The sequence below is a fragment of the Lampetra planeri genome, chromosome 17, assembly GCF_965212315.1.
Source record: "Lampetra planeri chromosome 17, kcLamPlan1.2.h2, whole genome shotgun sequence".
NCBI classification, from domain to species: domain Eukaryota; kingdom Metazoa; phylum Chordata; class Hyperoartia; order Petromyzontiformes; family Petromyzontidae; genus Lampetra; species Lampetra planeri.
The window spans coordinates 4,416,198-4,432,797 of NC_136123.1; the positions used below are offsets into that span (position 1 = coordinate 4,416,198).

A 16,600-nucleotide genomic window follows, 5' to 3' on the forward strand; every position below is an offset into this window, starting at 1 on the left:
CTACACACATTGCAGACAAGGTGCGCATTGCATGGCTGTGTTATAGGTGATTGAGTAAACGTTACTGCAGTGCAATAACACACACACACGGTCTTATGTTTATAATGTACTTAATTACACAGAAGACATATAGGAGACGCTTATCATTGGCTTAAATACAGGGTGGCACGCGGAGAAATCTATATTCACTTGGTGAATATATGGTTGGTATAGATTTCTTGTCTTTTTTTTCTAAATTTTTCACTTGTTTTGTGGAATACCTCGAGAGTATGAGCGCATTTACATAGCCAGTATCATTTAACGAAGACTAACAGGCGGAAACGTATAATTTTAGGTTAGCCTTCGCCACAGGGGGAGTAAAAGATTCGGTTTACTTTCACTTATTCCAGTATCTATGATTTGACCGTGAGTCCCCTTCACTCACACGTACTGACCACAGTTGTGAAGCATGCTTCATCCAGCAGTGGATTAACAGAGCACAAATTCTTTTGTCGTTTAATATGCCAATATATGCAAGCGTGCATTATTGGCACAGTTAACACAGTAGAGTATATTCAACTGAATGATGCCTTTTTGGAACTACTGTATTGAGTGCGCTCTGTTTATAACACAGTACACAATTACCCAGCGTGAGCTAGGCATGGCGAAAACAAGCCGTGAAACAAAACAAAAAAAATGCGGCGGCTTTCATCCAGCAGTGGATCGAACACGGGCGTTGTCCGTGCGTCTTGCCACCCCGAGGCCCTCCGAACGAGTGTCACTGCCGCGCACGTGCGCGTCCGGCCCACGCCGCGGGTGCCTCCACGCGGCACAAAGGAGCCCGCGTCAAGCGAGACCCTGGTGCTGGGTGGGTGGGTGGGGTGGGGGGGGTTGGGACGTAGTGGGGGGTGTGGGTGTGTGGTTGGGGGGGTGGGTGGATGAGTGGGTGGGTGGGGTGGGGGGTAGGGACGTAGTGGGTGGGTGGATGAGTGGGTGGGTGGGGTGGGGGGTATGGACGTAGTGGGGGGGTGTGTGGGGGTGTGGATGGGGGGGGTAGGGACGTAGTGGGGGGGTATGGGGGGGTGGATGTGTGGGTGGGTGGGGGGTAGGGACGTAGTGGGGGGGGTGTGGGGGGTGGATGTGTGGGTGGGTGGGGCGGGGGGTAGGGACGTAGTCGGGGGGGGTGTGTGGGGGGACGTAGTGTGGGTGGGTGTGTGGGTGGGTGGATGAGTGTGTGTGTGGATGAGTGGGTGGGTTGGGTGGGTTGGGTAGGTGGGGGGTAGGAACGTAGTGGATGGGTGGGTGGGGGGTGTGGCGAGACAGCGGTGGTCAGCAGTAGGAGGCAGCGTGGGAGAGGAGGGGGCTATTGGGACTCGGTGTGAGTGGGTCGGGGTGGATGTGTGGCGTTGCGGGCTACGCGATTGTGGATGTGCCTCTCGTTTGGTGGGTGGAGGGCAGTGGGGGGGGGTAGTCGCCGAGCTGGGTATCGGGGTTGTTGCGAGTGTGGGGGGTGCTGGTTGAGACATTGGTGGAAGGGGTAGGGGGGGTGGTGGTAATAAGGGGGTGGAGGAGGAGGGAGGGAGGAGGAGGCAATGCTCCTCGCCACAGTTCATATAGCCGTGCGCCATGCCCCCTTCGTCTCCCAGCGCACAGCCGAGATGACATCCCCATACAGCAGCGCTCCCATCATCGGCGTGCACAGCCTGCTGCTGCTGCCTTGCCCACACCGTGGACTGTCGCCGTAGGAGATCATCGCTGCCCGGTCGTCTCGTAGCAAGCAAAGCGGGGAGAAGGAGGACGAGGAGGAGGAGGGGGTCCTCTGTACGAGCCGAGCGTTCATGATTCGCAGCAGCATCAGCGTCGGCATCCGTCGGAGATCCGTGGACCCCAGTTGACGGGGAAAAGCGGCAGCGATTGGGAAGGCTGCCTTCTCTTCATCCCTCCAACCTGTGCCGTAGACCGGAGGAGGAGGAGGGTGTTGCGGCAGCAGCAGCGGCGGCAGCAGCAGCAGCGGCTGCTGTTGTTGTTGTTGTGGCTGGGAGCGGTGGGTCGGGTGGTTGGGGTGGTGCGGGAGCCGTGTCTCGGCTCGGGGAGGACGAGGACGAGAGGAGGAAGAAGACGACGACGAGGAGAAGGAGAAGGAGGGAGGGTTGCCCCGGGGGTGGCCGTCTCTTGCCACAGCCATGGCGGGATCTGCCGGCGGCGGTGGCGGCGGCGGCACGGAGCGACGTCCCTCGCTCCGTCTGCTGTGCCTCGTGTACGCGTGGATTACAGGCTGGGGCACGGGCTGCCTGGCGGAGGACGCGTTCAGCACGGAGGTACCACCACGCAGACAGACACACACACCACACACAGACACACACACACACCACACGGGTGCTGGGGGCGAACGTGCCATTTTGCCGGCACCGATGTACGTGTCTGTCCCATCGTGGGAAGTGCATGTGCCGAATTGTCGATGTCGTCATAGAGGGAGGGAGGACACGTGCTTAGCCAGGCACTTACCACTCTACGTGGACACAGGACAGCATGCAACAATAAGACACGTGCTTAGCCAGGCACTTACACTCTACGTGGACACAGGACAGCATGCAACAATAAGACACGTGCTTAGCCAGGCACTTACCACTCTACGTGGACACAGGACAGCATGCAACAATAAGACACGTGCTTAGCCAGGCACTTACACTCTACGTGGACACAGGACAGCATGCAACAATAAGACACGTGCTTAGCCAGGCACTTACCACTCTACGTGGACACAGGACAGCATGCCACAATAAGACACGTGCTTAGCCAGGCACTTACACTCTACGTGGACACAGGACAGCATGCAACAATAAGACACGTGCTTAGCCAGGCACTTACCACTCTACGTGGACACAGGACAGCATGCCACAATAAGACACGTGCTTAGCCAGGCACTTACACTCTACGTGGACACAGGACAGCATGCAACAATAAGACACGTGCTTAGCCAGGCACTTACCACTCTACGTGGACACAGGACAGCATGCAACAATAAGACACATGCTTAGCCAGGCACTTACACTCTACGTGGACACAGGACAGCATGCAACAATAAGACACGTGCTTAGCCAGGCACTTACCACTCTACGTGGACACAGGACAGCATGCAACAATAAGACACGTGCTTAGCCAGGCACTTACCACTCTACGTGGACACAGGACAGCATGCAACAATAAGACACGTGCTTAGCCAGGCACTTACCACTCTACGTGGACACAGGACAGCATGCAACAATAAGACACATGCTTAGCCAGGCACTTACCACTCTACGTGGACACAGGACAACATGCCACAATAGACATGTGCATGGCCAGCACAGATGAACATGCCAACCCAAAAGAGGCGAATGCATTTCTATCCACCGTGTACCATGGTCGAGGTAGGTGGTTTCAATCACATCGGTGCATCTGCATGTCACAGAAGTATACATGCCATGAGAGAGGGAATACGTGAATTGCCACCACAGAGATACAGTCCATATGTCCGGCACAGAGGTTGCATGTTCATACCCGACATGTGCCTGCCACAGTTGGAGAGGCATCTCCATACCATATCCATAATGCCATTAGAGAGGTACGTGTGGCTGAGATAATCACCGATACGATATCAATCACAGACTTACACGTGAGGTGCAATATGCATATCCATCACCGAGGTACATATGCCTGTCAGTTTTCGGAATCTTTGTCGGAATATTTATTTATACCGAAGAGATACCCGTGTATATCCATCAGATGTTCTTATGAGATATCGATCGAATATGCACATGAGGTATCCATCAAAGATATTGCGTAAGAGATGTTATAAATCGATTTTACATCACAGCGTGACATCTGCACGACCATAGCATCTCCCTTTTGCGTATTGGAGCATCACCAACGCGTATACGGCAGTCAGACAATACACGATAGAATCTCGGTGCATTTTCATATCATACAATATATATGGCACGTGTGTATAGGACGCGATGTGTATATACACACACACACATTGTGTACAAAGACAAAGATCCCCCGTATAACCTTAACAGACTGTAGGGGCAAGTGCTGTTAGCGAGCACCTATAAAAGCCGGTACGGCACAAAAGATGGGGTGGGTGGCCAACACCACGCCCGGCCGCCTTTGTCTCCCTTAGTGGCGATGTTTACACACAGCACCGGGTACTCATTTGAGGCTGAGTCGACCTGGGGGGGAGACCCAGGACCGGTTCAGATTAATCGTCACTGTTGGTGTTGTCCGTGAGCTGCAATCGAACCGGACTCACAATGGGCAAAACCCCACGTGGGGACTTTCTCCCGTGCACGACAGACAATGAGAATGTCACCGTAAACAAAGGGGGGAACCTCTCGCAAGGTGTCGGGTCACAATTCTGCCGGCCTCTTGCAAACTTAAGCGCCCTCTTTTTTTTGTTCATCCGTCCGCCCTCGTGTGTTTCATCATTCAACACGCTAGGAGCAGCAGCAGCAGCAGCATCATCAGCAGCAGCAGCGCTCACAGCATAGCCTAGCGTGGGATGATGACCGAATGATTGGGGGAGAAAGTGGATAGATGGAGGGGGAATTTGGATGATGGTTCCAGAATCGTGTCTGTTACAAACCTGGCCGATAATGTTATTGGGGGAGATGGGGCGGATATTGGGGGGGGGGGTGGCTTCGTGAATTGCGTAGGCAAGCAAGCAAACACCGGACTGGAATTCACTCTAATCTCATTGTCTGAGCTCTAAATGCCTCTGTAAATGCTGCTCTGCAGTAACCAGATGTCAATGATTAATTTACATGTTACGCAGTCATTGTGTGTGTGTTTTCTACTTGCTTGCTTTGCTATTTCCAGCTTGTTTTGAACGTGTTTCGTAATATGCTTTTATGTGTTTTTTGCGACGTAAGCTGTGCACGATCAGGATGTGTTACGTTCTCTCTCCAAGGTCTTTGTTTACTCCACGCTGACCCAGATTTTCAAGTTGCATTGTCCTGTTGTTGTTGTTGTTTACGTTTGCAATTGCATTGTGTGTATGTCACACGAAACGTACGTCTTATTTACCGACGTGTTACAGCACTGTCCATGCAAAAATATAAACTATCATAATTACATGGACCCTCTTCTGTGTTTTAAACCGATGTGTATCCACTGCTGGGTGACAGCAGTGTGACGACAGTGCCCACACTTTTCCCACGCTGATCAGTGCGGGTTGGTGAATGGGGTCGTTTGACGTTACCCGTGGTAGGGAATCAACATTTGGTGTGACCGGGTACAGAGAGAGAGACGCTCAGTGCGCTAATCACTTGCGCCACCGCTCCAAAGCAATGATGATAAGAGAGTAGTGACTGGCTGTATGTAAAATTTTATTTTAAGCTTTCGTGACTGCAGGGATTCATATTCTTGGTTCTTTCGGTAATGTCACGTAGAAGGGAAATAATAAAATTATATAAATATAAAACAATAAAAATGTATTGGCTGTATGTACTCAATGCTCTCGGTTTAGAGCTAACAGATTCGCAGGATCTCCTGCTAGCAGCCCAGCTTGGCGTGTTGCCATGTGATCACGGCGACCCGAGTTGCATTCCCATTCACGGTCAATATCAGTGGCGAATATCTATCTTAACCCAGTTTGCTGGGGACTCCCCTGGGTCTACTCGGCCTTAATGTTTGCAGTGATGTAAACAGCAACGCTGGGAAGACAAAGACGACTGTGCGTGGGAGTGTCTCTGCAGCACCATCTCACTGTTCGCTTTCACGTGGCCCTCTCTAACAGCCCCTTGGCTCCAAGCAGCCCTGCACAATAATCGGTGGTTGTGGATCTCTCTTTGTCGGCTCCGTCCAATCTTGTGAACACTTGATACGGGTCCCAGCTGTAAGCGGCAGAGCTCGTGTATGGAGAGCACAGACAAGGCGCTGGCTGTAAGGGAAACATAATCGCATTTTGTTGCTCGTATTAAAGAGCTATTGCTAACATGCATTGGTGGGGAGGGAGGGGGGCCTCTATTGTTGTTTCGGTGGCCTGTTGCCGTGCTTAAACACGGTGCGCTCCCGAATATATTTACAGAAAGGCAAGGCGTTGCATATGGACACGTCAGCCAGTGTTTTCTTTTGTGTACGGAGTTGTTTACATGCAGCGTTTAAGGCGCGTTATTAAGCCAGCCCTGCGTGCTGGCTGATTGCAAGTCAAGGGGATGCTTAATAAGTTATTTTGGTACAAAGTCACGGAATTATCGAATGTTTTTTTAAATTTCGTTAGTTGTCCGTGTGCAGTGGGCTATTGTTTTGCCTGTGATCATAAAGGATTATATGCAAATATCCCACGGAGGGACACAGACTATTGTGTGTCTTGTGTGTTGTCTATATATAATGGGGAGTGGCGACTCGGGTTCGATTCGCGCTCACGGCCAACACCAAGTGACGATTATCTTAACCGGTCATGGGCCTCCCCTAGGTCGACTCAGCCTGAAATTAGTACCGGGTGTGGTGTGTAAGCATCACCACTGGGGAGACAAAGGCGGCCGGGCGTGGTGTTGGCCGGCCTTCATAGGTGCTCGCAAACAGCACTTGCCCCAACAGTCTGCGCAGGCTATACGGGGGATCTTTGTCTTTTTTTTGCGTGTCTATATATGGCCTGCATTACAAGCAGGACCTTGGAAGAAAGCAGGCTTCAAAGAGCATTTCATACACCACGTGTACCAAAACAATCGCACACCGATGATGATCATGCAATAGCACAGGGCACTTTAACATTTATACATTCGGCATTTGCTGATACATGGACACCGGTGTGTTGTTTGTTTTTTTCTCTGTGATCGTAGCAGCCGGAATATATGCTTAAAGTTGCTTTGTACACACGCACACACAGCGCAAAATTTCTGTGCCACTCTCAATCAATTGCCGGATAAATGAGTACTGCGAGAATTGGCCACCAGTTAGAGACATCAGAGTTTTTCTCTGCTCTCTCAAGCTTGGACTCACAAGGGACGTTGCTGGCTCAGCATTCACATTTGCTCGAGTCCGGGACTCCAGTATTTGCGGCTGGCATTTTCGCGCGTGATCTCAACATTGCTTGTCGTGTATAATCAATCTAAATGTGCCGTTTTGCAGTATATGCACATTCGTCTGCTGTGTTTCCAAAGTCAGCCCCTTTGTATGATGTATTGACCTTCTTGTTTTAACCCCTACACAACAAATAAACAGCATGCATTATTTACATTCCCTTTGGAGGGGCTGTCATTACCATATTGGGATGGGTAATATATAGGGCGAATTCTGCTCGTGGTTGGGATCATTAGCACACCGGACATGACATCTAGAGGTCACCAGCTCGATTTCTATCTCCTGGCACGGCAGTTGAAACAATGTGGTAATTTCTTAAATGACCCCTCCTCCTTTGTAGATCCAGCAGTATACATGGGTTCATCTCATACTCCCACCTCTACCAAGATATCTGGTCAACGTGGAAGAGTAGGCCAAATACCCTCGAGATGGGCTCTATAACTCCGTCAATAGTGGCTTGAGCAAGAAGGTGCAAACCTGCAACTTTATATTTTCTCTATTATTGTCAATACATGTACAGTATATACATGTAAGCTAAATAAATGCAGTACGCACACGGATGTGATGTGTGTACAGTATTTATTTGACAGCTAAGAGGATTCATATTGATAATTAAGCTTCGGATACATGCATTGAACTGTGTAAGAATACATTTGGGGTGGAGTGGTGGCACGGTGGTATGCACACTGCCATATTTACACCTGGTGACCTGAATTTGATTATCAGCCATGGCAAACGTCAGTGGTAAGTGATATCTGAACTGGTCCTGGAAACAACACCTTCACCAACCCACGCTGATTGAGCGTGGTGAAGTATGGTTAAGCAACCCCTATGAACAACAACATGCCTTGGGGGGAGGCCTTCACCAGTGGCTTGACAAAGGGCCATAAATGAAACATCTCAATAACTTTTTCGATTTAAAGCTTTCGTGACTGCAGGGATTCATCTTCTTGGTTCTTTTGGTAAAGTCACGTAGAAGGAAAATAATAAAGTAATAATAATAAAACATGATAATATTATATAATAATTTAATAATTTATAAAAATATTTATTTTATTATGTTTTATTTTTATTATCTCAATAACTCCCAATGTAAATTGTTTCATATCACCACAGCAACCACTAGGGGCGCTATCATTATTATTATTAAAAATAATTCTTAAATTCAATCGCGTCAAATATGTTGCTTCTGCCAGGGCGCTGAATAATTCCATCCATAGCTGATAGCGCGGTGCAATTGTACACACAACTTTGCACGTTGTACACTTTAATACGGCACAGTACAAGGGTTTCCCTCTCATCGTGGCCTGAAACATTTAACAGGATTGAATTTTCACTGCCTGATGTAATGATCTCACTCTTCAGGGAGTGTGTGGTCATCCTAGCGCAGTGCCACTTAGCAGTGCGTGCATAGCGCCCTACTCAACGCTCCGTGTTATCACATTACCCCTTACCCACGTGTATCTTACCTTTTGGTCAATACCAAATTGTGATATAGCTTATGGATGTTGAGTCAGACTTGCAAAGCACATCAAGGAATCATAACGTAAGGGACAGGAATCTCCAGGAGAGCGGGGAAAATATATTATTGGTGGGAAAAAAATATTTTTTTTGTTGAAAAAACAATTCCTGATTTTCAAAACTGACTTGAAGAGGAGACCAATAATGATCATATCAATCAGCCATCCAAGCAAACAGGGCACTGCTGGGCCAATTCATTCCAGCTGAGTAAATACAACGTAAAGGTGCCGACTTGAATAAATTGCTCACTCTACTAGAACGGGCCTAGACTAGAGGAAGCTTTAGAGAGCCCTATAGATGGTACTTTGGCCTACTCTTTCAACGATGACATTGGAAAAGTTGGGAAAAAACAACACTTTATCCGATCACACGCAACCTGCTCATAGATCAAGAGTGGTGAACCCATTTATACTGCTGGGTGGACAGGTGGTGGGGAGTTAAGAAACCTCCAGAATGCTCATTGTTTCAACTGCCGTGCCTGGAGATTTAACCGCTGACCTGGATTGCAAGCCGAGCGCGTTATCCACTACACGATGGCAGCATCACGAGACAAACCCAAAAGAGGAAGAAAAAACCTTAATCTCATCAGTCTTTTATATGCGTCAATATATCAATGGTAAATATCCTGCAGGTATAGAGAGGTAAAGACCGCTAATTTGCAATGTTGGTGAAAAGTTATGGGCTCTTTAGTGTGGCATTTACAATAAAGTCGTATGTCGTTGCATTCAAGTCTTGCAGAGAGTCTTGCTGGCTGAAGTACTTTGGACCTTTATGTTAAATACCTAAGTTATACTTTAAAAGCTGGGTTTGATCACCTTATGTCAACAAAGCATGCCACCGCTGAAAAGTGGAGTAAATTACTGAGCACAAGAAACTAAAACAAACCCATTCCGGATTTTTTGTACTCTTCTAATTCCATGAAATCACTTTTCTCCATTTCTGGTGAAAGTAAATGTTAGCCATCGGTTTAATTATTAAAGGACTAATGTTGATATCGACAGAATCACAAACGACGTTTGCAATTAATCAATATGAGCTGTGGAGGCACAGTGCAGGTTAGCACACTCACCTTTCATCGCTGCTAAGTCAATTCCAGTGACCCGAGTTCATTTGAAAATCTCACGATTTCCTTACTTGGATAGGGCCCATTAGGAGTGAGTGCCTCTGTAGGTAGGGATCCTGCTCTAGCAAAAGGCCCCAGTTTTATTTTTTCCTCCCCATTTGGGGCCCAGCTGCTGCTGCTGTTACAGCTTCCTGTGTGGTTGCTTTGAAAGTCCCTGTGTATAGCCTCTGCATGGTCATTTTTTTCAGCCTTCGACTGCTCATTGTTTGGTTCCCACGCTGACGTTTGACCAACTTTCATACCTGTTTTTACGAGAAAAGACCTGAATTTGTATTTATTGTACATAGGACTTTAATAGAGTATTGTTTAAATTTTATTGTAACTAATGCAGGACAGTATTGCCATGTTGTGAGATGCAGTACCAGAAATATACACATTAATGCCTTGGAGAACGTATCCACTCTTGGCACAGCTACTAGTTCCCATGCTCTAAAGTGATTGAATCCCCGTTTTATTTTGTGGATAATTCCCATACAGCAATCGCTCTTATTATAATGAGTTACAATCTTACAAGATTTGCCGGAAGGTCACCCATCGGTTTCCACTGCTGGATACGACTGCATATATGCCATTGCTTAATGGGTACCCTTCATAGTTATCGTTCTGGTAATCCCAGAGGCTTAATTTTATTTACAAGGGTAAGTGAACTGGTTATTGAGTGCACTAAGAGGACAATAGTAGGCAATTGACACATGCAGCCTTGGAGTTTCATGTCCTTGACATAGCAGATGATAAAGTAAAATCAGGCCAAATAGTTGGGGTTGTTTTGGTATATCATGCTTCACTTTTCATGGGCGTGTGGTGTGTGTGTGCTCTGTGTATATTTCCAAGACAAACCTTTTTTTTTCATTCTAGGTCACTCTTATTCAGATTTCTGGGCCACACTGTGCTGTCCAGGATTTAATAAGTCCTTACCAGCAGCCTACCTCTGTTCTTACTGCAGAGCATGTCTGCTTACTTTTCCAGTTATAACTTTATTTTATGTGTGCACATGTGTTATGTATTATACATCTTATTAAACGTGTTAAGACGAAAACGCTAAAACAAGTGACAGATGACAATTTTCAGCGTGTAGTTTGTGATATAGCAAAAAATATGTTTATTTAATGTAAAAAAAATCTCTTCTGTTTACTTTTAATAAGCTAGTGTGATGGCTCCCTTGGATAGGCCAGGATTTGTACTGCAGGTAATTGGGAAGATAGGATAGGAAGTATAACAAATGACACTGTTAAATTTAAAATCGCATCTAAAATTGTTGAGTTATTGTCATGCATTGTATTTTGTGATTTTTATTATTATTATTATTATTCTACATTCAGTTTTTTTTTTACCTGGTGGAGTGATGGCACAGTTATTGACACACTATGCTATAACTTCGGTGACCTGAGTTCAATTCCCGGCCATGTTAGCACCAATTGTGAGTGATATCTGAACCGTTCCATGGCCTTCACCGCTTCCCCTTCAACAACACTGACCAGCATAGCACATTTGGCTATGTACGGAACACATACAAAACAAACCCCATGTGTGACCCAGCTTGAGGAGGCCTTCATCCAGCAGTGGATTGACAAAGGGCTGAATATGTATTTCATGACATTGCCTCTCAATGGTCCATTGTTGCCAAGGGAGTTGTGAGCTTTTGAAATTCTCCAAGGAGATTGGCCAGCATGATTAACATTCTCTCCCAAGGACAGGACAGTATGGGAAGATTTTTGCATTTCATACAAAATCTGATTAGCCTTGGAGTTAGGGAAGCACACATTTAACATGAGCCTAATGTTACCAATAAAGGGAAGGAGATATTCAATGTAGCAGTATAATGTCGACTGCTTTCATTATACCGTAATTATGAAACACCCTGCTAAGTTACACTTCAGCATCAAAAACAAAATCCCACTAGATATAGATGGCAGTCATTCATTAGCCTGTGCCAATGGCAATTCTGGGGAACATGCAGAGGTAGTTTGAGGTGCTGTGCAGTTCCTTGAACAATTTTTCCTGAGCTCTTTCACATTTCAAGTATTCCTTAAATTGGACAATAAAGACACATGTAGTGTTTTCGGTCCTTTCTCCTGAGGAAGCAAAGTGCTGTGCTATGATAGTTTGCCTTTTAAAAAAAATATAAATGCTGTCATTTATGTAACATGTAAACTTAAATACTTCACAAAGTCCAACTACAAATACAAAGCTTTCCCATATAGCCTTATGTCCTTTGGGTAATTGCTGTTAGCAAGCACCTATTGAGGCCAGAATGGCGCGTGAGGGGGTGATGTAGCCACCACTTAACCACCCGGCCATGTTTGTCTCTCCACTGCTGAATCAAATACGGCATCATGAGTTGAGAGTCTCATCCCTGTAGTTCCCTGTTGTGGTGCCACAGCCTTTACCATATATCCCCTCAATTCCCTTATACATGGGGCAATATATTCATAAGGATTGTGTTCCAATACACTTATACACCACAATAGGTGCTGATGCAAGGCCAAGTCAATCATGGAAAGGCAGAACAGAGGTGCAGATATCACTTTCGAATGATGTAATCATGGCCAGGAATTGAACTTGTTTTGCTGTAGTCCAGTGTGCTAACCACTGCTTAACCATTCCCCAAGTACACAAAGACAAAGATCCCCCGTACAGCCTTAACAGACTGTTGGGGCAAGTGCTGTCAGCGAGCACCTATGAAGGCCGGCACGGCACACCAGGGGGTGGGTGGCCAGCACCACGCCTGACCGCCTTTGTCTCCCTAGTGCCGATGTTTACACATCGCACCAGGTACTCATTTAAGGCTGAGTCGACCTAGCGGAGGCCCAGAACCGGTTCAGATAATCGTCACCGGCGTTGGCCGTGAGTGGGAATCGAACTCGGGTCGCCGGGTTTATAGCGCAGCGCCCTAACCGCTGCACCACCGCTCCCCACGCCAGCACACGTACACACACACACTCTCGACACATGTGCAGTACGCTGAGCTGCTGCTGAACAGGAGTTAGATTCAGCCTGCATGTCGGTATTCAAACCCTCCGGAAGTTGCAGCCTTTGAGTCAAGGCATGCTCAGCTGCTCAGAATGTGACTTTAGCTTTTGGTGGCTGTTCTGTGTGCACCGCTCGATGTGTACCAAGTACAGGGACGCCGCCACGGTGCAATGGTTAGCACACTCGACTTGCAATCCAGAAGTTCGATTCAATCTCTAGGCGAGGCAGACAATGGGTGCAACCTTAAATCCCCCATCTCTTGTCAACTCGGCAGTATGAATTGATACACCACGGTTAGTGGACGGGCAGGGGTCACGTGTTGTGGGTGTATGGTGGGGGGTACTTCGACCTCTCCCAAGACATCTGGCCACTGCGGAAGAAGGGGGCAACTATTCTCTTGAGGGGCTCCCTTGAGCTTCCTGTAGAGGAGGTCTTTTTCTAGCAGCATTGGTGAGAGAGAAAAAAAACAATTGCAGGGCTGCACATTTACCAACACAAAGTATACTTGTGGTGTTTTTCTTTACCGAGAGTGTGAGATATTCCACACTCTTGTTACATTATTGTGTGCCCTTTTGTAAACTCGACTTTAAATTGCCTGCCCTTTGTGGGTCAGACCAATTTATGGTGGTAGTGGCCTGCTGACCCAAAAATAATCTTTAGTTTAATTAGCAAACTAAAACACACTTGACAAGTACATTTGCATAGAGAGCAACCAAGGTGTGTTTGTTGTTATTATTGTTTTAGATATATGCTGCTGAATTTGTTAAATATCCCAATACCAATCCATACCCGTCAACCCCTTATCAGTGCCCTACCTTATTACAGACCAATTCAGACTTTTTTGGTCACCCCGTGCCTTTATAAATCTCAACGTTCATCCTACAAAGTGCCATCACAAGGGAGAAACACAAACAAATATACACATTTTTTTGTACAGGGAAAACTTAATGTCCCTGTACAAGAATACGGGTAAATCGTATGGGTTGACAGGTATGTCAATCGTGCATTTAGATTATTTAAATTATTTGCTGCGATAAATTTCCACGTTGTAAGCCACTTCGTTAAGCGATCATTTGTGGCCAGGTCACTTCTGAAAAAGAAGCAAATATAGCTCGGTGGGCTTTACCTGATGAGATAAACAATAGTTGAGTTGTATTTGTCATGCGTTTTTTGTTTCCCTTTCCCATGCTTTTAACTCCTATCGTGTTCTTGTAATGCTTGTTGTTATAACGTTCTGACCCGTCCCTACTGGACACGTGTGAAAAAGAGCTTTATAGGTCATCGGATTCCTTCAGTATAAATAGAGATTATCATTCTGAATTCACTCGTAGTTCTGGAACAATGAGAATGAGGTGTTACTTTTCGCCCCTGGCAGTTCCACTTTGGTCCCACAAATGGGATTTAGCTCCCCATAGCCTCTAGAATACAGTTAATAATTCATTGATGAATTAAAACAATGCACAATATTTATCTTTATGCTGTGTGTTGCAGAAGGTACTTTTGCCATGTCTTGTCAATACTGTAATAATGTTTTTCTTCCCATAGCTACATTCAGCTATCTGAGCGTGCCTCAGGCATGTTCCGATAAATCTGAAAAAATCTCATAAAACCCCATCAAATGATGTCTGATGGCGTTATTCCTTTTCCCTTGAAGTACATAACTTCATTTATAGATTTCAATGTTTTAATTGCATGCGCTCCCATGTTTAAACTGTAATAATGTGTATAATTCCAATTATCCATAAATCTTTAAACAACACACTCGGATTCAGAATCTTTACTTATCCTGGAGAAATCCGATGAGCTATGAAGCTCTTTTTCACAGATATCCAGTACAATATGTAAGGGGTAGGTCAGAAAGTTACAACAACAACAACAAACAATACAAAACAACATCGGAGTGCAAAGTATCGGAAAGGAAAACAAATTACTACAAATAACTGCTTGAAATACTCGTGCTGTATATGACCATGTGATTTGCACTGTATTTACAAAACCTTATGTAAGTACAAATCATTATCTTAACGAGTTATTCACTATTCTTTGGGTCTTTCGGTAAAGTCGCGTAGATAGGTTAAAAGAAAATAACAAAAAAAATAACTGCCTGTTCCTGATGACGAACGCTTGTGTTGCGATCGAAACGTCGTAGTTTATTGTAATTGCCTGTAGCATATGGTATGAAGGGGCCCTAAATATAAAAAGAAACACATAAATATTACAACGCTAATTTTTCACTTGCATAGTAAAGTAATTGTATTTTTTCATTTTCTATACAACCAGATAATACGACAAATCGCTAACCTTAAACACACAGTCGTTCGTAAAAGTTGAAGGCAGTATAGTACTTTAGTAATAGAGCAAGTGCAGAATCACTGAACCGGAATTGATAGCTTGAAAGCATTTAGCGCGGAGCCCTTGAAAGTGCGGGGCCCGTAGAATATGTAGCTACTTTTGCTACTGGGATAATCCGGCACTAGATTTGCTCGTCCAAGTTCTCTGCAATGTTCTTTCAGTTCATTACGCAAAACTCCACATGTGCATATTTGTATAAATCAAGGCTGTAGCCATGGAGTCAACATTGGGGGGGACCAAATCTTCCAGGGGGTCTGGATCTCCTCCCAGAACAAAATATATCTAAATTTGAAAACTAATTTCCTGCCTAAAATATTAAAAAATTTACTAACACATAGCATCGACTTTTTATTTTTTACAATAATGTCTACTAATGTATTGTATTACATTGCTCTGTTTTTTCTTTTGTACCTTTTCTTGTTTCATTGTATGTAATGGCAGAGATTAGGGATTAATACAGTGCAACCATAAACCACAATACTATAAACAGAAATCTATGCATTGTTATATGAAGAAAAGTCCAGATAATGTGGCCAAGGTTTAGCAAATTGTTGTTTTTATTTACATAGCATAGCAATTATTATAATTAAAAAATATTTTTTATAGCAATATATTGGGGGGGGGGCATTTTGAGCATATTTGAATATTGGGGGGGATGTGTCCCCTCCAATATATATTATAATTATATTATAATGATATTATAATTACGGACTTGGTATAAATAAGAAAAACTTGTACTCTCTTACACGCGCACGATTCAACGCATGGCACTAGGCTTAAGAATCGATGTTAATCGATGCACCGTTACAAGAGCGAATTCAATTATGCAACCTTCGCATGCACTAATGACCTTCAATCTCAGAGCGTCCGCAGTCTCTAAACTTGAGTGTGCGCACAGTCGACATGCTGGGATGTGGCGTCTACCCCTTAGGAGTACTGTAGTTGCATTTGCTGTGGTGCCAATTGATTTATATAGCCCATGCTCATAGGCTGACTATGTAGGGAGCTTTGTTTAGATGCTTTGACGGTTCTGCATTCCTTGTAACTAAGCTGCACATGTATAGCAATCTAAGGCGTTGTTTGTACGCCTCTTGACATCCCTTTCTCATGGTGCTTTGCAAAGTTCTTTCTGTTCGATTGTGGTCTAAAAGGATAGATCGTTTTTTATTTTTTATTTGTTCAATGAAGTTGACTCTTATATTTGGCTGACTCCAAACCCCACCCCCACACTCATCTTTTGCACCCCCAAGTGAGTGAAGGGCAGTGTGAATGTTAACAAATTAGTGCCCTAGCCTTTGAAAGTCACTTCCCGTAAACTCGGGCACTTGAGTAAGAACAGTAATGGTTGCTGGGTAGACAATTATGCACTTTTTTTGCAACAGGTGAGAGGCTCCAAGCTTGTCCAAAATATTTTAATTGGTTTAAAAAAATAACAACCAAAAAACCGGCCCAAAGTGTTTGAAAATGTAGCTTTTATAAATTATATTTGAATATTTCATTAGAAATCACCAGTGTCTCATTTGTATACTTTGATTCCGAAGAGACGGATACAGTACTGATCTTTACTTGGTTTATTTCTGCCGTTTTTCT

General features: G+C 45.2%; 1 protein-coding gene across 1 annotated transcript in view; it reads left to right on the forward strand.

The window, feature by feature from the left end:
* Positions 1 to 1,592: 1,592 nt before the first annotated feature.
* LOC144723293 (matrix metalloproteinase-24-like) overlaps positions 1,593 to 16,600 on the forward strand; it is a 53,029-nt gene continuing 38,021 nt past the window's right edge. The window contains exon 1 of the mRNA XM_078601910.1: positions 1,593 to 2,297. Within this exon, the coding sequence (XP_078458036.1) occupies positions 2,163 to 2,297 (135 nt within the window). The 5' untranslated portion in view covers positions 1,593 to 2,162. The remainder of the gene's footprint in view (positions 2,298 to 16,600) is intronic.